This window comes from Crocodylus siamensis, chromosome 4, assembly GCF_052110815.1.
Source record: "Crocodylus siamensis isolate JL-2025a chromosome 4, ASM5211081v1, whole genome shotgun sequence".
Lineage (NCBI taxonomy): Eukaryota > Metazoa > Chordata > Crocodylia > Crocodylidae > Crocodylus > Crocodylus siamensis.
The window spans coordinates 194,220,276-194,244,241 of NC_143398.1; the positions used below are offsets into that span (position 1 = coordinate 194,220,276).

The window sequence follows — 23,966 nt, forward strand, 5'->3', positions numbered from 1 at the left end:
CAGAAGACAGGAGTTCATAATGCCAAAGAAATGCACTGTATTTTTCTAATTTCTACAGCATAAAAAGATCAATAAAAAGTAATGTGATCAATTAAATCTGTATTATTTTATACTATATAATACTACTCTAAATGTTAATAACTTATGGATTTACCTTACCACCTCTCTGGTATGTATTAACATAACTTAGAGCTTTTGGGGTCAGGATCTTTTGGAAGTAGAAATCTGTGACGTGGAGCTAGTTAGATTCTCTGAATGCAAATTGTTTATTTACAGAACTTATTTATTTGGCGGATGGGACTGAGTGCACACTTACTAAGTGTCACTTAGCAAATTTAAGTGCATGCTTAATCTTGCAGGGGACACCAAGTTGGGTGGAGTTACAGACATATTGATGGGCAAAGCTAGGATCTAGAATGACCCAAATATACTGGAGAAATGGTCCAAAAATCAATCAGATAAAATCCAACCAAGGACAACTGCCAAGTCCTGGACTTAAGACAGAATAACTGCAAGCAAAAATACAGACTGAAGAATGACTGGCTAGGCTGCACTACTACAGAGAAGGATGTGAGGGTGAGCCAGCAGTGTACTCTGGTTGCAAGAAGAAGCAAGCAGCACACTGAGTCTGCCATGAACAGGAGCATGGACTACATGACCTCCTGAGGTCTCTTCCAATCCTATTTTCCTCTGATCCTAGGAAAGCAAACATAATCCTGTTCCCCTAAACAGAGGTAGTAACAAAGAGCCTATGGGGTGCAGAAATGTCGGGTCAGACTCATTTCTCTTGTCACATTTCTCTCCAGAATTTTGCAAAAGTCTCTCTGCCCTATTTTTTATATTTCCTGTTCCAGTCTAACTTAGGAAATCACTAATGCAAACTGATCAACAGCATCACATGGCTTGCAACAGCAAGCTGGGTGTCTTTCTTTTCATATGATAGCTTTGGAACAAAAAGGGACTGCAGAGCTTCTGCTACTGGATTAAGAAGTGCTTTATCTAATATAATTCCCTTAATAATTTGCTGGATGCAGCAACTGCGTGGCACCTTTAATCTTTTTTATAGAAAGTTTCACCTTGGGTGATCATACCTCAATTACCAGGTAAGTTGCTGATAAGCTGACACCCTGGTATAACTAGGACTAGACTAAATTATAATACTGATAGATTTAAAAAACCCAACCAAAAAAACAAAACAAAAATTCCTCTGCATAACTCTTTCTCACTGAAGTCAACACAGGAGAATTATGCCAGCAGTGAGTATTTTTGGGGATACAAGTCTAAACTTCTAAAAAACAGGTGCCCATATAGAATGAGAAACTTTGTATTTCCCCACTAGGAGAGGACGAGGGTAGAGACCAATGTATTTGGGATATATTCCATGAGCACAGAAATTGTCATTTGTTGTTCTGCATATGCTTAGAAGTGTTAATGCACAAATGCACAAGCATTCAACATGAGGGATTAATTCTCATTTAACCAAGCCTTAATCTCCATTAGTAAACAAAGCCAGCATATTTCATGGGGAAAGAAAAATTGGCTCCTTACTCAAGGCTAAGTACAGGGGTTCAAAAAGCCCCTGGTGGAAAGCGCTCTGTTGCACTTAAAGTGGCGTAAGTTAGAGTATGGCCCATTGAACAGATGTGTGCTGTTTGATTGGGAGCAGGGTTTGGTGCCTACCTGCGCTTGCCAAGGCCAGCCGGCAGGGGGTGCTCCCACTGGTCTCCCAGGACGCTGCTGGAGTGCCCCCTCCCCAGCCCTGCCCCCCCAACCAGCTGGGGACTGTCAGTAGCAGCAGGGGGAAGAAATGGAGGGAAGCCCCCCTACTGTGAGGACTCGTCCCCCACCCCAGGCAACAAGCTGTAGGGAGGACCTCACAACTGGGAGGCAGGGGAGGGGGCCTCCCTTCCCCAACTTGCAGCCAGAAGTGGCAGCGTGAGTACTGTCACTTTGTGCAGCACTGGGCTCTCTTGCAGCGAGGTGGAAAAGAAGCCCTGCTGCAAGGAAGGCCCACCCTTAGATTCCCAGCTTGGGTCTTGCTGGGGGCATGGCAGGGCCTGTGCACCATGCTCCCCTCCACTCCCCAAGTTCCCAGGGTGGGGAAAAGTGGTGCTGGGAACTCATGCTGCTTCCTGCAGCTGGGAGAAAGGAGCCCACCTACTGTAGCCCAGCAACACTGGGGGGGGGAGAAGTAGCTGGGGCGGAGGGGCAACTGGCAGGGAGGTTCCTTTCCCCTAACTGTGCAAGTTCCTTGTGCCGGGAACTCTGGTAGGGGGGTTGGAAAAGGAGCCCCCTTCTTTCTGGGCACCCCCTCTCCCCCAACATCCCACCTCAAGTGTTACTCTGGGCTGGGCCAGGTTCCCCTGTGGCAGAGGGGCACCTTTTCCACCCCCTCCCCACCAGCATAGCAAAAAGTAGTGAATGAGGGAGCTTCTGCTGCTGGCTGCAGGTAGGGGAAAGGAGCCCTCCCAGCCACAAGAGCCTTCCCATAGCTTGCTGTCTGGGCTCTTTGGGGAGCCTGCACCAGGTCGCCAGTGCAGGGGGATCCCTCCCCCCAGCCCTGGTTCCCAGCATGAGGAAATACAAGCCACGCCACTCCCACTGCAGCTACTGGTTATGGCTGTCAGGAGGCTTGGGCAGGGGGAAGGGAGCCCAGATTAGAGTCAGATTTTTAAGCATGCACAATTTGCAATTCAAAAAAGGGCACAAACCCGTGAATCTCTATTCACAAGAGTTTACATGAGAAAAATCAGTACAAGGCATTATTTATTTACGAATGAGCAGGTGTATTACAATGCACTATGTGCAAGTACCTACTCTTAGGACTGAAAGTGCTCACCGAAAATAGACACTTACACACTCTTAACATAAATAGTACACAGTGCTGTGGAGCTCCCAAACTGACTACTAGAAGCCTTGAAAGTGGTAAAAGCCATGATACACCACACTGCATCACACCATGCTACACCACACTACACAGTGTAGATAGCGCTGTGTACTTAAGCACTGTATATAGTTTGGTCAGTGCTGTTGTACTGGTTGTGCCAATAATGACAAGAATGAGTAGATTTTATGGCAACAGTAGGAAGCCTTAAAAATAAGGGCAGATAGCAACCACACAGTTGACTACTCCCATCATTTCTACGGCTTCTAAGAGCAGCTGTCTGACAGCTGCTCACCCTTCACTGTTTCTGGCTCCATGAAACAGAGTACAATTAGTTCCAGTGTTGAAAATTACAATTATTACACAGTTAACATGAAAGTAAGTTGTAGTACAGACTTCAATGGTTTCTGCACTTAATTGATATGCAGGGAATACTTATTATAATGTAAGCAAGAGACAACCAATGGGATTGATGCTGTTACGCAACTAAGTGAATTTTCTGGTTTGCATGTAAGTGAGTAGACTGTATATACTTATCTTAAATTCAATTTACAAATTGATTCCTTCTTAAGTGACTCTAAACCATTTTGCTGAGGATGTCTGTGTAACCATGTTTTGGATTACCCACCACAAGCATTCCAAACTCGTTACTGAGCTTTATGCTTTCAAACTTTTGTCCACAATCATGAAAGATAAAAACTCATTTAGAAACAAAAGTAACACTGAGATAATAGTGTTATTCTTAACTGACTCCTATGGGGTTATAGGGAAAATACTAGTCATTATGAGACTGACGAAAACTGACAGGTGGCAACACTGATTGTTACCCACTTTATCTGTGTCTCCCCATTGAATCCATTTATTTATTACTTTTACTTTGTATGAATTGCTTTCAATTTAGAAAATGGACTGTATCTTAGTATGACTTTCTGTTAGTGTTGCAGTGTTGATGTAGCCATGTTGGTAGCATTACTTAGCTTCATAATATTTATCTATTTCAACAGTTCTTTACTTGGTCTGTAGCTAGCATATTTACTTAAATGTAAGACAACCCTAATTATAAGATTTCGCTCCTCCCCCCAATAATTAGAGTCTATAAATTAAAATGTATAAAGTTGATATAAGTTTTCCAAGTACAGAATCTAATTACTGGAGGTCTGTCTTGAATTTGTCAACCTCCCACTGCTACAACAAGGAAAGTAAATCGGGGGGGGAGGGGGTGTCACGTGACCCCCTTTGCTTTCTGTGTCCCTCCAACTTCTTCTTCCTTCAACCTCTTTACCCCTTCTTAATGCCAGATCCTGCTTTCCCTGAGCACATGGAAATGAGGAACAAATCTGAAAAAACTGACCTTGACATAAACATAACTATAGTAATTTGCATAGACTTATACCCAGAGACTTAGTTCATCCAGAACTGATGCATTTTTATCTTTTTTTGAGACTGAACACTACTGACCTGCCATGTCAGGTCTTTTTCCTAATGGAAAAATTGCATAAAGTAGTCAGATGATGTTTAATAGAATGATGGTATAGAGGAACAAAGGAAGAACCCACAGCATAAGTCTGTTTTTATATATATTTATATACATATATAAAATATACTACTTACATAAAATATTCTTGATTTATATGCAACGGTACCCCATGATTGAATGACAAGTGTGGAACTGGCAGCTATCATCTGTACTATAGTCCTTGTATTGGGTGCCTTTAATTCAACAAGTAGTTTGGTAGATGCAGTCAGAAAAACTGTAACACCTATGTACATAGAAAAATTTGTAATACCTACGTTTGAAAACCCACTTAAAATATGAAGCACTGTTTTAAAGGTTTTGGTAAGGTCCAAAAGAGTTTAGACATAAGAGGGAAATGAGCAATGTTGTAGAAACTATTATTAAGCTCACTAAAGCCCCACATTATTAAATTCTGGCTGTATTAAAGGCATGTCCCTCCTGTTGGTGCTACTGCAGTTGTCTTAATGGGCTTGTCCTTAATGCCTAAAAGAAAATTAAAGTCTGGGGTTTTTTTAAGGAAAAGGTGTCAGGCTGACTTGACACATTTATAATACACTAGAACTAAAGTATCATCTTTTCACTAAGCCATTTTTCTCTAAGGACATCATACATGTTAATTATCCCCAAATTAAGGAAAAATAAAACAAACTCCTCCCCACCACCACAGAGACACAGAACTTTTGTAGCAGTTATGACAAGCCCTGTGATTTTTTATTTATTTATTTATTTAAACAGAAGAATGGATCTCAAGGTGTTTTCCAGATTTACTCACTTAGCTCTCTACTTTAGAGTTTCGGTCTGTTGACTTCAGGGAAAGGCCACAAGGTTTATTTACATGGATTTTTTCCTATATTTTTGGACAGGTTAGAAGTTGCTTTTTTATTCTGAAAGGGTAACTACCAGATGTAGACTGGAGTGGATTTGCATGTCACAGTTATTTTATATCTTAATTTATATTAGAATAAAAACAAAAGCCCCTATGTTGTCAGATGTTACGCTATACCAAGTAACATATGGAGAGGATTTGTTCTGTAATATTTTCTAATGGACCTGCCATATATTTGAGAGAGATGATAGACAAGCTTTCAGGCACAATTGCCCCCTCTCAGCTTTGGGAAAGCAGATAAAGCTTAAGCTGAATGCTAGGTAGAACAATTACTTTTCTTTTATGCTATTACGTAAATAAAAATGGTCACTTAAAGCAGAAGATGGAGGTAAACCTGTGGAGTAAAGAGGAAGTTATCAGATTTACCATATTTACTAGACTATAAGGTTTTCCCCTCAGTAAACATGGGGGGAAACCCCCCTGGTCTTATATTTGCATATAGGAAAACCACATTAAGCACATTGCCTATCTTTGAACTGCTGCTAAAAGCAGCATGTGCTCAGTAATAGAAACCGACCATAAAGTTGATTGACTACAGCCAACGCTGAGCGTGACTATAAATAGGGGTCTACTCAATTCACAGTTTTGTAGCAGCTATGAAATCCAGGATTGTCCACAAAAATCAACTTAAAAAAAGTTATAAAAATGAAATGCTGGCTCCCAGTGAGAGCCAGAGGTCATTGCTGCCATGGCCCAGCCTCGCAGCCCACCTGGGTAGGAGGGGATGGAGCAGAAGGCACTGGCTGATGGGGCAGAACAAAGGGCAGCAGACAAGATGGTAGTCACCCTTTGGTGCTTATTGGCACAGAGACCTGGGGGGAAGGGACAAGGGGTATGGCCACATAAAGGGCACCCAGCAGATAATATGGCAGCCTCCCCCTTGCTCCTCCTCACCTGCCAGGGCCTCTCCAATCAGTGCCAAAGGGTGGGGCCAGAGCTGTTCCTAGAGGTGTGTGGGACCCAGGGGGGCTGGCGGCAAGCGGCCAGAGCCAGTGAAGCGGGGTGGGGGGGGGTGGGGTGAGTGGCTAGAGCCGGCAGCTCTCGGCAGCAGCACCGCATGGCGCCCATGGTGGGGCCTATACGGCACTATATGATGCCTATAAGCCTATACGGGGGCACCCAAAGCATGGAGGCTGGAGAGGTCAACCCAATTCACTCCCACCCCCTACAGATGGCCCTGGGTGTGGCCACTGGAGTATATCCTGGAAAACTTGCTTTTTCTGCTGCAACCAACCTGCAAAACTTGTTTAGTCTCACTAAAATTTATGTAGGTCTTTAACTATAAAGCAAAAATGCTGATGGGAACCTACCATAAAACTAGGCTAGTGCAGCCTATCTGAATAAGATATACGGTAGTGCACACTGAGCACAGTCCCCCTCAGTGATGACTCTTTTCCAAGTCATGGTGAGCCATTACATCACATACATTTCAACTGCCTCTCCACCGGTTTTAACTATCTGGCAAACATCACCAAACAGAGTCCAAAACAACTTATCCAGAATCCCTCTGCTGGCCCCTCTCTCAGCCTGTTTCATATGATTAATGTGGCCCTGCCCCCAGTGATGTGAAGCCATACCAGGCTGCCCTGTGTCTTATCTGCATATACATTTTTGGAGGATCCCAAGACTTATGACAAGAACTCCCAGTTCTAGTCATGAGTGGGGAGTAATTATCTGGAGGACACAGACTCAGGACACAGATATACTAAGCAGTGCTGAGCTGTGGGGTCACCATGGCTTGAAATGTTATTGACTATGGGGCTTAGCCCAATGAACTACATAGTGAATCATGAGCCTTTTGGGTTTGGACTAATAATGTTCATAGTTTGTAGTATCTAAAAGTGCTGCTTAAAAGTGCGTTTATGGACTACCTACCTTTGCTAAAACTTGCCAAAAGAGAAAGAGGGAGAGAAAGAAAGAATCTATTTCATTGTATCCATTCTATTTGAATCTACACTTGAACATGGGGGATTACGAACCAAGGTATCCATAATGACATAATATTTACCAAAAGTCAGATACTGTGAAAGGGTATTCCTGCAGGAGTATCACTTGCTCAGCAAGTGTGTTTGTATGACTAAGAGATAAATGGGAAAACAAATCTTTCACCTTTTTATAACAGGGGTAGAGGGCAGAGAAGAATGCTGTCACTTCCCTTGGACTGTGCTGGGAACACAAGCTCTTTTCCCCTTCTCTGATGCAAGCAAGGGACTTTTTGTGTTCCAGACAGACATTCATAAAAGCATGATCCCGATGCACCCAGTGACACTATAGTCAGGCAGGAACCTACCTAATCATACAAGCACAAGTAATTTTTCCAGAGTTGAAAATTGATGGGATGTAGAATCATTTTTATGCCTTACCCCCACCACCTTCTATTCAGCAGAATTACCCCAAGCTTGATTCATATTCGACTTGCACCAGTAAGCCAGAAAGATAAACAGCTGAATTTCAATGGAGCTATAGTTATATAAGAAGTTAGTGAAATCAGAATGAGTCCCTCAACTATAAAGTAGGAAACAGTCTTCCATATGGGTTACTGGTCTGCTGTTCAACCACAACAGTAGCCTTTAGGAGATGAACAGATTTAAATCTTTGTTCTATCAGTAAGACAAATCAGTTGAAGGAAAAAAAACCCCAAAACCAGTGGCTTGCTAAAAATCACGTCATTTTCAAGAGCTCCCAACCTCAACCTAAAACTTCCTTATTCTATGGGGAGAGTGAATTTTGTACAATTTCCTTTAATACACGAACAAAACCCTTGAAGGCAAATTTAAGTTTACAATGTGCATTTCTATCAGGACCTCTCTACATCTACAGTTCCTAAACTGTGGAGTACTGAAAGAATGAAGCTGCACAAAGCAGTTAATATGCCCTCCTAAAACTAAATAGGTCACAAACACACACAGCCAGGCCAGACTGGTGGTTTAAGCTCCCAAACAAAGCCCTCTATTGTTGTCTAGGGATTCCCCACTACAGAATGAAAGTAAATTCAGGAATGGGGGATGGGAAGAGTTTATTATTAATTTTTACTTTTAAAACTTCATTTTCTTTTTACCACAGATCAAGGTTATAGACCTGAAGAGTGTTCGAACCAAAAAAGGTTTGAGACAACTAATTCATATCAGATAACTGTAGTATTCCAAACTGGATGGATGAAAAGAGAGCACAGTTAATTGGGAAAGTGCTGAATTGTATCCAGTCAGATTAAGCCTGAATTGTTTTGGGTTTTTTTACTTACACTATCAAGAAAAAAGCTAGAAAATATGCCAAGGTTACAAACAGTACACACATTAGTCAGCTTTGTATCTCCAACAGTTTCTGTAACTTTCCCATGTTCCAGTGTCAAGAATCTTTAGTAAAAGGCGAAAGATTTTTGGAAGAGAAGAGAAGCCAGAGCATGTATCCGGCAATGCCTTATTGCCTACAATAGGCAACGCTCCAAAGTAATCTTTTCCTTTTTCTAGTTAAACAAGAACATAACAATACGTCAATCTGTTACGTTTACTTGCAAGAGAAGACTGAAACAATAGAGTTTCTTATGGATGAACCAGCATTTTTTAAGCTAATTTTGGATCTGCCCCCAAAATAGGCAAGTTACCATGAAAGCACGTTATTTTTAAAAGCATATTTTACTATTGCAATGGTGTATAGAACTGTTTGCATTTCACCAGATAATTCTAAGTATTTGAATTAATGTGGAAGCAGGTACTCGATAATGGATGTAGTCATACTGAAGAGGGCACAGTGTATTTAAATATTTTAGAATAGTACAATCAAATTTTTCCAGCCCAATTTGCTATTCAGGAGCTAACACATAAGTTGCATTTAAAGTTAAAAAGGAAGCTTGTAACTGCAAAACTAAAACTTGCTATGTTTCCTTTGTTTCTTTCTTACGATACGAGCTTGAAGCTTGAGAGAGTCCAGAGGAGAGCCACGCGCATGATCAGAGGTCAGCAAAACAGATCTTACGATGACAGGCTGAGAGCCATGGGACTCTTTAGCCTGGAAAAGCGCAGGTTCAGGGGTGATCTGATGGCCACCTATAAGTTTATCGGGGTGACCACCGGGATCTGGGGGAACGTCTGTTCACCAGAGCGCCCCAAGGGATGACGAGGTCGAACGGTCACAAACTCCTGCAAGACCGTTTCAGGCTGGACATAAGGAAGAATTTCTTTCCTGTCCGAGCCCCCAAGGTCTGGAACAGTCTGCCAGCGGAGGTGGTTCAAGCACCTACATTGAACACCTTCAAGAGTAAATTGGATGCTTATCTTGCTGGGATCCTATGACCCCAGCTGACTTCCTGCCCTTTGGGCAGGGGGCTGGACTCGATGATCTCCCGAGGTCCCTTCCAGCCCTAATGTCTATGAAATCTATGAAATCTATGAAATTTTTCCCACCTATGATGACGACTCTTGCAAAAGGAAGAACTAACTTAAATTTTCTTCATACCAACAAAGCAAAGCAAGAGACATGCAAAGGTGAAGAATACAATTTTGTTTTGGAAGAAAACACACAGCAGAGGAATTTGATTCACATTTATTTATGACATATTGCTTCCATGTGTACTAACTTATTGCCTCCAAATGGTTAGTGAATCCCAGAATAACTGGGGTATACATTCCCAGAATAAAGTTTTATAGTAACCCTATTCTCCAGTGTCTCCTGGCAAAACGAACTGAGGCATACCTCCAGATTTTATGAAGCCGACAAAGGTTATCCACCCTCCCATTCACTATGTATCACGATTTTTAAAAAAAAATTATGAGCAAAACATATATCTGTTGATTTGAATGGACAGCTCTCCTGGAAACACTCCCAGATTTTTGTTATATGTTGCAATAACTTGTTTAAAGATAATTTTTCTGGCAAAGAAAGAATATGCTGAATCTTCTCAAGCGGGAACAAATAACATGAATGGTCTATGAATAATGTCCATACAATTAATATGAAACACCTTCAGTTTCTTAGGAGTTGATTGTCTTAGCAAGATTTGGGAAGTACTTTCAGCACTAGATAACTGTGTTTACTTATAAAGTGTACTCCTATAAACAGTAAGTGATGTGGGAGAACTGTATCAAAACTGATTAGGAACGACTTATCATCCACCATGCTATATTTCATTTCTGTACGGTTTGTCCACATCAAGTTTGGGGGTTTTTTGGAAAAAAATTATGCACTGTTGCCAAATAAAAACATGTTCTGCCATTGTATCCTAGTACTTCCATTGCTGTAAGCTAGCTCTTGGGGGAATCAGTCCATTAGGTGTGTGTACAGAGCTCAGCTTAGAGCCCATGATCAGGACTCTCAGTAGCTATTACAAAACAAATACAACAAATAATGTATATATTTTTACCCATATTGGTGAAGAGAAGAGAGAAACAAGAACAATTTGAATTCTTATAAGGCTAATTAAAAGAACAAGAGTTTCTCATCTTCATCCTGTTTTTTTTGGGGGGGGGGGGGGGGGGCGGGGGGGGAACAAATTCTAAGGAAAATCTTCCCTCTTTCACTGGGAGGAATTCAAACTTTGTTAACAAAAGACAAAGTTTTATTAACAACGTTACCTTTCCAAAGACAGATGTTAAGGGTGAATGCAAGAAATGTTTTTTTTTTCCCTTCCAATATGATTCAGAAGTTTTTTATAGCCTTTTGGTGGGGAAACCAGGACATTTAGTGTTTCCAAAGGAAGATAAATTATTCACTTCCACATCAAGCACATGTTCTTCTAGAAGTAGAACTCATCATAGTGTTTGCACTGAACAACTGGATTCTATTAAGAAAACAGACATTGTATTTGAACATACAAAATTCCAATTTGTTTTAGGGAGCAATTCAAATGAAAGAAACTGTGCTAGAGATACAGTTTCTTTATGTAGTTAAAGTATTCAGAAGTCAGGGAATACAAGAAACTTCCCATTTTATGACATGATATATTAAACAAATCAGTGAACAAGAGAAATAGGAATAAAAGAATTACTGACCCTTATATAGCGTTTCTCATGTGTAGATCAGCAGTACAAGTTAAGCTTATAAAACCGTTGCTGCTTAACGTTTTAATTTTGAAACCTTAATATAGCAACAACAAAAGTGTTTTTCCCTGTTTTAATATTTTCTTGCTTTGGACTGTTTCTGCTTTTTTGGTTCTACGTATTTTAAAAGGGAAAAAAATAGAGGCATTTGGCTGGTCCTGTTCTAAAAACCACATTAGCAGAACCTGTAAGCTTTTTGGATGCTTACTCTAGTCATATGTGCACACAAAGCACAACTATGATAATATGCACCCCTGACCCTGAAGGCATTTTCTAATGCACATGTTCATTATGCAATTTTCACACACTCAAAACTATTAAATCAAAGATAACTTATGTGTATTGCTCAGAAGTCCTATAAGGTAATATCTGTACATTTGGGAACAGTTAATGTGTGATATAAATATTTTGCCTTTCATAATGACACTGTGCACCATAATATCAAGAACAATAAATTGAAAGCACTGAAAACACCCCAAAACCCCACCCAATACCTCAAATGCCTGTGTGCATGAGCACCTACATATGCTAATACATCAAAAGGATATTTTCTAATATCGGATATGTTACATTCTTTCACTCTTTGTAGCAAAGAACAAACTACTCTATGGTTTAATGAGTAGACTAATTAGCGCACAGTAAAACATCACAGGCACAGAATCATAGAAAATTAGGGTCGGAAGGAACCTCAGGAGGTCACTCAGTCCAACCCCCTGCTCAAAGCTGGACCATCCCCAACTAGATCATCCCAGCCAAGGCTCTGTCTAGCCGGGTCTTAAAAACCTCCAAGGATGGAAATTCCAAAACCCCTCTGGGTAACCTGTTCCAGTGTTTTACTACCCTCCTAGTGAGAAAGTTTTTCCTAATATCTAACCTAAACTTCCCTTGCTGCAACTTGAGACCACACCTCCTTGTTCTGCCACCACTGAGAATAGTCTAGCTCCATCCTGTTTGGAACCCCCCTTCAGGGGTTGTTGAAGCCTGCTATTATATCCCCTCAGTCTTCTCTTCTCTAAACTAAATAAGCCCAGTTCCCTCAGCCTCTTCTTAGAAGTCATGTACCCTAACCCCTTCACCATTTCAGTTGCCCTCCGCTGGATTCTCTCCAATTTGTCCACATCCCTCCTGTAGTGGGGAGCCTAAAACTTCCAGGAGATTCTGCCTATGAGTTTCCTGAGCAAGTCAAAGTCTGCTTTTCTGAAATCCAGGTTCCCTGCTTTACTACTCTCCTTCCTTTCCTCAGGATCCTGAACTTAATCATCTCATAGTTGCTGCTGCCCAAGTTGCTATCTATTAGTACAGTTCCCACGAATTCAGGGACAGTACTATTTTACAGGGGAGTATGCTGAAATGCACATATAGATGGTGACTGGGGGTATAAATTGGACCAGGTCAGATCAGAAAGCTGGGGGCCTACTCCATTCCATATCAAATTTCTCCTGTCCTGCGTACACATGTAGGTGAGCCCAGGAGCAGTTTACTCTGGCGCGAAGTGCTCTGGAGTCTGTTGCGTCACATTAATTTCACATGTAGACGTACTCAGAATTTTGTCTTCTTCTGCAGTTTTAACTCAGAAAACATTTATTCCAGGAATGACAAAAGAAGGATTGGATTATGAGAAGTAACTATTTTTTTTTATAACTAACTGACTTGTTTTAAGTTGGCTTTGTCACCTGGCAAGACAAAACCCTAACTAACACAGTTAGGATTATTTATTTTCTATCCCTCTTCTCCCCTGGTTATAAACAAATCCATGAGTTCTGTCCACATGTCCTCTTAGGTCCTGGGACTACTGACAAAGATGTCATATAAGAGCCAGATGTGTCAACAGATGCCAAGGACTTGATCGTTAAGAAATGAAAATAATAGAATAATAGAAAATTAGGGTTGGAAGGGACCTCAGGAGGTCATCTAGTCCAACCCCCTGCTCAAAGCAGGACCATCACCAACTATGTCAGCAGCAGACAGGGAAGTTGACAGCTGGCAGCAAAGACAGGGAAGATAAAGCCTAGAGTAATAGCAGAACAGATCAGGAATTACGTAGAGAAGCTAGATGCTTTCAAATCACTGCGGCTATGTGGGATGCATCCTAGGGAACTGAAAGGATTGGCTGAGGTAATTTCAGAGTCATTAGCTATCCCCTTTGAGAATTCACAGAGTCGAGCTCCTGGATGATTGGAAAAAGGCAACTGTAGTGCCCAGTTAGCATGATTTCAATACCTGGAAAGATCATGGAGCAGGTCCTCAAGGAATTTATTTTGAAGCACCTAGAGGAGAACAAGGTGATCAGGAACAGCCAGCATGGATTCACCAAGAGAAGTCATGCCTGACCAACCTGATTTCCTTCCAGAAATCACAGGCTCTATGGATGGTGGGGAGAGCAGTGGATGTGATGCTCCTTGACTTTAACAAGGCTTTTGACACCATCTCTCACAGCATTCAATTGAATTATTACTATCTATCAAAGAATCAGTAACTTTTCAAATGATAACTTGGAATGTCTAAGAGTGAATTCATATTTAGGTGCTACCATCATGGAGCTGAGCAAAATAATGGAGGAAAAACTAGATTTGGGGTTCAAAATAATGATTCTGCTGTCAGTATGTCTCCAGGAGTTGAGAAAAGGACAAAGCTTAGGACAGAAGAGCAAAACAGGCAAACAGAGACAGGGAAGGAAAAGGGTGAAAACAGATCAAAGAACAGAGAAGAAAGATAAAACTAGACAGAAAAAGACAAATACAACAGCAGGAGGTATTAACAGAAACCCTCAGCTGCAAAGCTGGCAATTCAGAGGACCTTTAAAACAGAAGTGCAGGGGACCATTGATTATATGGCACAACAGCACACTCATACTTTCAACTTGCTAGGAAACATGATCATTACAGTATTATTTACAATGGTGCACTGTGCAATTTCCTCTGTGGTCAGATTCATTTCCCTGCTGAACTGTCAGGAAGCAGTACCTGAAATTAATGCTGATCAACTACTCAGCTAAAATAGTAGCATGGAGAAGGCTTCTGCTAAAGCCTTGGCCTAGGAGGAAAACCCAGTCTTAGGAGGAAAGAAAGAAACAAGTCTGCACTGCCTCCCCAACAAATCACAAACTAAGACGTATGCAAATTTTTATATTACCTTAAGAAATTAAGATTTTTTTTCACAGATTGCCTAAAATTAAAAGAATAATTATAAGGAAAATTAACTAAAAGTTAGTCCAAGCACACAGAGATGCTAAGTTTCAGATTCACAGAGCAGCTAAATGATGAGTGAGCCTGAATAGTTTCAGTGTCTCTGGGCAGGTCACCATCCAAAACACACATGCACAAGTGCACATGTGATGTGAGAGGGTTAAGTTATCATCTATTCCATGCACTGGGGAATCATCATAAACCTATCCAATTCCCAACATATGGTCTACTACTGAAAGCAATTCATTGAATAGAAATTATTTAGACTTCAGAATCTTCAAAATGGTTTCTGGAAGCATTTTCAGGGTTTTAAACAACATAGAAATTAAGTTTCAATGACTTAACATGCGACTGATTAATGTGTGATAAAGTCTGCTAGTCTTATAGTTAAGTTCCAAGAAACTAATTTGTTCATTACCTAGAGGCAAAAAAATTGAACAAAATATTTTAATATAAAATATATTAAAATGTATGGTAAACAGACAGCCAGCATGCAGCAGCCAGACCTTTGATCTATTTCCCTGGCCTGCCATACTGATTGGAAAGCCTACTGTATACATTCAGAACACAAATCACATATTGTGATTTCTGCTGAAGATGTACATCTTCTCTTGTCCCTTACCCCTTAGGCATCTTTTCATAGGGGGGATCCAATTTAGAGGAACATTTTTGACTGGTGTGGAAAGAGACATGAATTGGAGAACCTGAAAATTGTTTACTTTTGCATTCCTGATAAAGACAGATGTTCAAGATGGTATTTTAAGTTTAACCAAGTAAATACAAATGCATCAAAGAGAAAGAATTGGAGATCCATTCTGCTGTTTAATAATGGTGCCAACACAGTGATGTTGCTTCAGTTTTAACGTATTAAAACAGAATCTCTATTTTATTAACACCATGTCAGAGCCTGTTTCTACACCATGAGCTGCATGACCCAGCCAGATTCCCACAATACCCTAAATACAGCTTTAATACAGTATATTCTTTTTCACTTAGTAAGGAGAAAACCCACACTGTTAGGACTATATTAGTAAGATGTCTTTTTATAAAATTGACACTCAAGACTAAACCGAGCAACTGTATGATCACCTTAAGTTTCTTCCTAGCATACCATATACAAGCCTTTCATTTCACTCATGTCTGAAATTACATTGCAAGTTCCCTAAGGCAAAAACCTAGAGTGAAATCCTGGGTTACTGGCAGGGGTTTCCTGCCATGGCAGGGGGTTGGACTCGATGATCTGCTCAGGTCCCTTCCAACTCTACAAACTATGAAACTATGAAGTCAATGGGAGTTTTGCTACTGACTTTAAGTAGTTAGTCTACTTTTATTGAGAAGCACCTTACTTGCTTTAGGAATTTTTTTTTCACAATTCATCACACAATTACCCTTATCATTAAGAATTTTAAGAAAACCAAGTATTTTGGTGTCTGATACTAACTTCCAAATTCACTGCCTGTCATATCTAAATTCCACTTTAAAAGGTTTACTTTCTCTAGCTCAGAAATAAAAATAGAGTAGCAGAACACATACACTTGTGTCAGGAAAACATCAGTAAAATCTGAATTCTGAATCATACATCTGTAAAGAGTAGTGATAAAATACAACACAATCCTAAAATCAGCTACATTAGAATTGGCTAAGTCCCCTTATGTAGTGCTACTCTAAGATGACAAACTGGTAGGTGGGCCAAAGTTAAATAGCCTAAAGAACATTAAAATATGTTTTTTTCTTCCCCTTATGAAAAATGCAAGATTTTAAGAAACTAGCTTCAAATGATGTTTATGTATACTACATACCACATTTAGCATTTACATTTATAGTAACAGAGCAACTTCCAGGAAATCATATGCAGATTTCAGAAGCATAGATGTTAACAGAACTCTGCTCACAAATTAATTAAATGAAAGAGTAACTTCTCCACGCTACCATATTGTAGGTTGAGAAAACATAATAATCCCTAAGACTGACAAAACAAGAGACTGGAAAAACCACATGGCTCGCTAGTGCCCAGCAGTGTCTTAAATCTCAGGTGCTTCCTCAGCCATGCCATCACGGGCCTTGCTAATGCACTCACAACATGCAAGGTTTTTTCCACATGCTGACCTAAAACAAGTTTCTGGAAACAGGACTCAATACCAAGTAGCTCAAGTGTAGAACCATCTGCAGCAGATTATCACGCAGCCTAATACAACTGGTAGAAATCACTATGTGCAATAAAGCATGACGAGTAACTGGAATGATAAACATTATACAGTCTATAACATCACATGCATTGCCAATTTTTAGTTGTAGTACACTGGGTTAATGTGAGCTAAGTTCTTGTTTGCGACAACCTGAGAAATCCTGTCATAGATAAGAAATAAATATAGTAAGGAAACATCAGGAAAAAACCAACAGAACAGAAGCGTATAGTACGGTTCTTGGTAATTTGTTTTGTTTCGTTTCATTTTGTTTGGATTTACATTGCTAAAATTTCAATTTGGTCTCTGTAATTTCAGTGAGAGATGCACATATGTAGGTAAACATAGCTCTCGCTCACGCAAAAGTTTCTTGTTATATTCTCAACGGACATAGTCTCTTGGAAAAAATTCCCATTGATTTCATTAAGAGTTAGGTGCCTAACTACCTTTTGAGGATTTGAGCCACAGCATCTTAGAACCACTCCATAATATTTCTTCCTTTTTTGTATTAAGGAGTGGTTCTAAGATGCTGTGGCTCAGATCTTCAAGAAGTAGTAAGGCACCTAATATATACGAGGAACTAATCAATATATATATAAAGGCACCCTCTATATGAGGACATAATCAAGTTAAAAAACAAAAACTGTGACCTGCAATCATATAAGCTTTCAATAGGCATCAACCAAATCAAATTCTCAGTGAGCAAGGAGAGAGAGAGTCAGGCTTGACTGCAAACAAGCCAAATGCAGTCATGAGCTCCTTGTGAATATGAATCCGTTCTGTGTCACCAAAATCACTTAGGGCAGGGAAAGAATCACAAGTCCCATACATTTGCATCCAACAGAACAGGGCACAAAACATCCCCGGCATTCGCGCCATTTTGCTCAATACACACACTTCGAGGCAGATAGAGGTAAGCGGCCGGGGCTGTGATACCATAACAAGGATCGGGCCTCTTGCAGCTCCCCCGCTACCCGCGCTGTGCACAACAACATGCAGGTGTTTTTGCCAACCCCTGCAATAAAACATATTTTACCTGTGGAGTCAAATATAATAGGTTGGCAGTTTTTGTTGGAATTCCAGTTACACTTCAGCACTTGGCCTCCTTCTACAATGTCAGGCTGGGTAGTGTTTGCTTTTGGAGCACCTACCAGAAGAAATGTCCTAAAGTAACAAGCAAAAACAAAAAAAGGTTTCAAGAGCAAAGTCATTGTTAACTTATTTCAACCAAAAGTCTTAGACACAATGTTTAAATCTATATCAAAACTATTTGTGTGTCAGCTGTTTATACTGGGGTGTTGTTTTCGCACTCTGTTTAAATAAAATATATTTTGACATGCACACAAAACCCAGACACAGCTCTCAGAAAAAAACAGAGATGTAAATTTAAGATTTTTTGGTGTACTCTGAAGATTTCAAACAAATATTTTAACTTCAACTATTTTTCTTTCTCCACTGTCTTAATCAGACTTGGGTGCATATATATTTAACAGAAGAAATGCACCCCTGTAAAAAAGAAATAAAAGCAGTCTGGGTTCAGTTCTCATTAAGGGCATAACTAGAGACAATTTAAAAATGTTTGATAAAAACCCAGTGTTTCTTGGATTAAAACGTCTTCACTAGGGAATCACTCTAGTAGTAATAATCTTTTTAAAAATGATGATCTAGATGAATTCCAGTTAATGAGAACAACACATGTGCATGCTCATATCTTTACTCAAATCTGTTAAGTACTAATCCTATTTCTCAGTAAATCCATTCTACGTTTAGAAATCTCCTGATAAGAATATTCATGTTTCCATTCCAACCAGTGGTCACTAGAGGATAATGTGCTCAGAACCTGCAGTTTAAAAATGTTCTTTCTTACAGCGTTCTCTACTTATATGCATACCAGATGCCTCCAGAAACTGGATTATTATAAACTTGAGGGTTTGGAGTGTTTTTCTACATTCTTGCAGACATATTATCAAAATAGAAAGAAAGAAAGAACAAATAAAAAGCCTCTATCCCCATTATCAAGCCACCTTACAATGGGCTACCTATATACAACAGAAACACTTAAAAGAAAAAGGAACATGAAAATTATATAATGACACCTTTTGAAGGAATACACACTAATTAAAGAAATGAAGACCAACTGAGCAGGTGGTGACTTGCCCCAAATTATTCCCAGCTGTTTCTGAATGTGTAATATTTAGAATTTCAAGACTGCAAAAGTCTTTATAAAAGGAAATCAACTTTTAAAATTATTTTAAAAAAATCCCTGTGAGATTTATTAATAAAGGAAATTAAATGTAGCTGGAATACATGTTATGCAGACATTCAAAATTTTAGTCATTCATTTGCTGGACGCAAATAAAATATTCATAGATTTATCACTACAATAAAAAGCAAAAAAGTCGATTTCATGTATGAGCTGGTAAATTTCCATTAATGTTATACAAGACTGGTATCATATAGTCATATGTGTTTTTGTAAGCCTTTTTTGTGGGAAAGAGTATTAATAATTTCCATGAGTGAACACAGAATAAACTCTGACACTCTTCCTCTCATAGCAGACAAGAGGCTCAAAGACTGCGGGCCAGACTGTAAATCCCCTACTCACACTGGCAGGCAGTTACGCAAAAGGTTCTGTTGAATTTATTGCTCACCAATGTAAGGTGAGAAGTGTGAACTATATGGGCATAAAAATAAACCAGGAAGCAGACAGGTATTTTAATATATTGTTATGCTAGAAGCAAAAGCAACACAACATACGTGATCCTCCCTAACATGATTTTTGTAAGGGTTTTTTAGTCTCAGTAAAATAGTGCTCATTTTCCCCTCCATCTTGTGGTGTGGTATCGTAACATCTATGCTAAAGAAGCGATTCTTCAATACTCCGATGGAAGACTAACATTTGGCACCTAGAGTTGGACATTCCTATTATCTGTTCTCATAACCATAACATCCAGGGGCATACAACAAACTATAGAATTGCTACTTTTGATTTTGGGAATTACTAAATTAGCTAGACAAGCTTTAGCTGGCCAAAACTTACTTACTCTCTATTATCATTAAACCTTGCTAACTCAAGTTAAAAGTCTGTGATCAACAGCTATTCTCCAAAGCAGCAGCAAACGTTCAGGAGTAAAGCAACCCCTCCCACAAGTTTGACAGAAACCATATAACAAAATCCAAAGCTGATTTCACTAAATGCCTTTTGCTAATCATGATGCAAAACACTGCTCTTAGGTTTCTGCACCACAACTCACTGCAGACATCAGGCAGCCTGATGTTCATCACTAGTTCTTCTCCCATGTAGCAGCCATGAGAATAAACAAGCTTTCATCCCTGTATTTTTATACTGTCACACTTCTGTTTATCATATAAAATCAAGGCCTGAACCTGCATAGTGGACATTAATGGGAGATTTGTTCTTTACTCAGTGGGCAAATAATTAGTTCCCATATTGGGGACCACCTGGCAAGAATATTTTATAGCTTAACTTTAAGAATGTGAATAAACACATGCTAAATCTGCTGTACTGAAGCTTAAATTTTGTTGAATCAGGGAAAGTACAGAACATATTATATCATGTACATATTTTGACTGTATAAAGATTTGAAATACTTCATTTTTAATGGTATGCAAAGTAATTGGAAGAAAAACATATTTTCCAGGATATTTAGATGTGCTTCATTTGGCTGATGATCTGGAAAGTAAGTGATCTGGGTATTAAATAAAAGAAAGTTCTTTTACAGCAAGACAGTAGGAGGTCACTCTAACTCCCATTAAAATCAATGGAAAAATTCCCATAGGTGACTCTAGAGGAAGTCAGATCAGAAAATATCCAGGTATCATTTGCTTATAATGTATATTTACCAATCTACTTATAATTTCTTACACATGCTCAGCAGGATTTTTTACCCCAAAAGCGAAACTCCTGCAAGATGAGAGAAGCAGAAAAGATGTTGCAATTTGTATAAGTTAAGACAGAGTGACCTCTCTTTATCTGAAGAAAATGCAAATCAGGTGAAAACTTTGTAAAAAGCATTGGTTACTTAATGTGTGACGATTTTGTAAACAATTCCTACATGCTAACATCAGAAGAGGGACAGAAAATTCCCTAATGTAAGAGATATAAAAGTTGTTTTGTATGGAATGGAGGAGGGAGAAGAGAAGGGGACAAAAACTGAGACAATAAAATAGATTATGGTTGATTACTATTACACCAATTTTTATGGCTTGATGAACTAACTATGAAACATTTCTGTGAATCACAAATTATGTCATGCTTAATCCAAGGTGTCAATTCAAATTAGACTGCAACAGCTTCATACAGTGCACATCCATATAGCTTTTAAAAAATCTTTAAGTACTTCACAAAATGCACAGCTACAGCACTTATAAAATATATCCATTGCCTTTGGGAAGGACAGTAGAAAGCAAGACAAATGAGCTTCTTCCCAAGGCTATGGAAAACAGATATTCAGATCACGTGGCATAAGTCATCAGAGCAAACTTCTGTTCTTTTGAAACATGTCACAGAAATGATGTGGCCAGATTTTTTTAAAACCAAAAAGCTCCTTTTTACAATATGCAAACACACATATGTGCCTAGATTTGCGTGTTTACCAGGATTATAACAATCATATAGAACCGGAAAGAAAACTGGCCATATCGGGCATGTCCACACGAGTGCGCACATGCTTTTGAAGGGCTTTTGAAGCACTGCAAAACACACCGTGTGTATGTTTGGGTCTCTGCACTGTATACTTGCAGTGTGGAGTCAAATTCAGATACTGGGAGAGCCCAGTATCAAAAAAAGGGTGCTGAAAAAGGTGGGGCAGTGCACATGGCAGCAGTATGTGCCACCCAAAACCAGGTTCCATGTGTCCGTATTGCTGCCACTGCGGTCCTGGGGAGCACCAGGACTGCAGGTAAGGCAGGTGTGGCCAGCCCAGGTGCTGGCCTCAGCTTCCCCTAGTTCACTCAGGGCAATATGTCCCATGCCACACTGCATGTGCAGGGGCATTCCCCAGGGACAACTAGCAGTGGCACAAATTTGTGCCACTACTAGTTGTCCCCAGAGAAATGCATGTGCGCACTCATCTGGACACACCCCTTAATCACAATGTCTGTGACTCTCTCCTCAACTACAAGGACATGCAAAAACAAGGAGCGAAAAAAGTTACTTGTCCCAGAAGCACCTGCAAGAAGAGTTTAGCAAAGTTGGTATGTGCCCAATCTGTGTACACCCTCCTAGTAACTGTACGTGCACGTCTACCTCAGTGGGTCTCTACTTCACAAGAAAAAGATGGCCCTTAGTGTCCATTCAGTGTACATGATAAAGCTGTATGTTTTCAAGTCCCATTCAAAAGCTAGCTCTGCAGAAGGAATTGTGCAATGCTTAGCTTGGGCCTAAGGAAGAAAAATGACTCCTCCACCCACTGCCCTCATTTGCTTTGGCTTGGCATACATTTGAGGGGCTAAAGAATGACCGCCTCCTCCCTCCTGGGATTTGAGCCTATTGTTTCAGGATGCCTACAGAGGAGGGTGTCTAGAGAAAAAACAGGCTTTTACATCCTTCTAAACCAGTGGTTTTCAATCTTTTTTTTTTTTTTTTAACCAAGCCCCAGTTGTAAACACTGATCACCAGCTCTGACCCAGTGCCCATCACTCCCAACCTGCTGCCCCCCACCCCTAGTATGGGGGCAAGAGGGTGTGTGGGGCAGGACAGGCCCCAAGCAGCCCCTGCAGGCTGGAACTTTGCCAGCTTGCAAGGGAAAGGCCTCAGTTTCCCACATTTTTCTCCTTTAAAGGAGGATCCATTTTTTAAGTTTGTTGATCCATTTTTCAGGGGTGTTGGTTGTGAAATGCTCCCTCTGCCTGATGAAGAGTATTTGTACCTAAAAGCTTGCAAAGAAGAATCGTTCCAACTATTTTAGTTGGTCAAATAAAAGGTATCTGACTTCCCCAAAGAACTTGTCTGTTTTGATCCATTTTTAAAGTTGGTAAGGGACCCTTTCATACATACATATACATATACACACACACACACACACACACACACATTTTTTAATATAGTTCATATTCCCGGTCGAATTAGCCAAATCAGTTCCAAATCATATCGACTGAGCAGAACTCATTTGTTTCAAACACCTAATGGACTGAGCAGGCAGCACTCAATCCTTGCCAACACCATGTTGTACAACCCACCAGCATCCTCTATCCTGGGCACGTCACCCCAGGGACTTCAGACACTCCCAACTCTGTTGGCAGCACCCTCCACACAGGTCCAAGCCCAGAGGAGGTTTCGGATGCGCATCCTCCATCCCAGACCCTTCAGTCCCTGGGACTTCGCATGCTCCCTACACTTGATCCTAGGTGCAGAGAGGCCGAGCAGCGACCCTTTGAGATATTCTTGTGACTGTGTGACCCACTTCTGAGTTGGGAAACGCTGCCCCAACCCCACGGGCTTGCCCTGCGCCACTAGCCACAAAACGCAGCCCTCCCAGAGGGTGCAAGCAGCCCAGCCCTGGGGCCTGCTCCTCTCCCCCACGCCCAGGAAAGAGAGCAGCAGGGGCAGGGCAAGGGCAGGGCAAGTCTTTGCCCGGGGGCGCTGCTGCTCTCCCAACCCCCCTCCCGCTGTCACCCCCAAGTGCAAACTTTCTGGAGGCAAAACCCTGGGGCCGGGAAGGGCCGGTGTTGCGAGCCGCCCGCAGGGCTTGTGCCGGGGCCGGCCGGCGCGGACTCACGAGGAGGGGTCCGGGGCGAAGAAATCCACGGCGAAGCCGAAGTAGCTGCCCTCAGAGCCGGAGTAGACGGCGGGGCGCTCGACGTCCAGGTTGAAGGCGCTGCCCGGCGCCAGCCCGCGGCCCAGCAGCAGCAGCAGCAGCAGCGGCGGCGGGACGAGGCAGAGGCGGGGACGAGCCATGGTCGGGTCGGGCCGGCGGGCGCTGCCTGTTTTGCTCCCGGTTCCCTCTTCCTCCGGGCGGGGCGGAGAGGAGCCGCTGTCGCCTCCCCCTGTCCCGCCGGCCGATGCGACGCGCCGCCCCGCGCGGGGAGGGCAGGAAGCGGGCGGGGAGGAGCGGGGGCTGAGCCGGGGCTGCTTCCCCCGCCGGCCTCGTCCCTCCCCTGACCCGGGAGGCTCCGTCTCGGGCCCGGCCTCGCCCGGGGTGAGGGGCCCGGCCTTGGAGGCGCAGGTGCAGGGAGCAGGGCTGTGGCATCCTTTCGTCTGCCCTAGACGCTGGGAGCTGCAGCCTGCGAGCAGGGGCAGCCAGGGTTGGTGGGCACCG

The 23,966-nt window shown here is 41.4% G+C and overlaps 1 protein-coding gene across 1 annotated transcript in view; it reads right to left on the reverse strand.

The window, feature by feature from the left end:
• ITGAV (integrin subunit alpha V) overlaps positions 1–23,606 on the reverse strand; it is an 80,706-nt gene extending 57,100 nt beyond the window's left edge. The window contains exons 1-2 of the mRNA XM_090045280.1: positions 23,427–23,606; positions 17,723–17,850 (exon numbers count right to left, since the gene is read on the reverse strand). Of these exons, the coding sequence (XP_089901406.1) occupies positions 17,723–17,850; positions 23,427–23,605 (307 nt within the window). The 5' untranslated portion in view covers position 23,606. The remainder of the gene's footprint in view (positions 1–17,722; positions 17,851–23,426) is intronic.
• Positions 23,607–23,966: the final 360 nt, after the last annotated feature.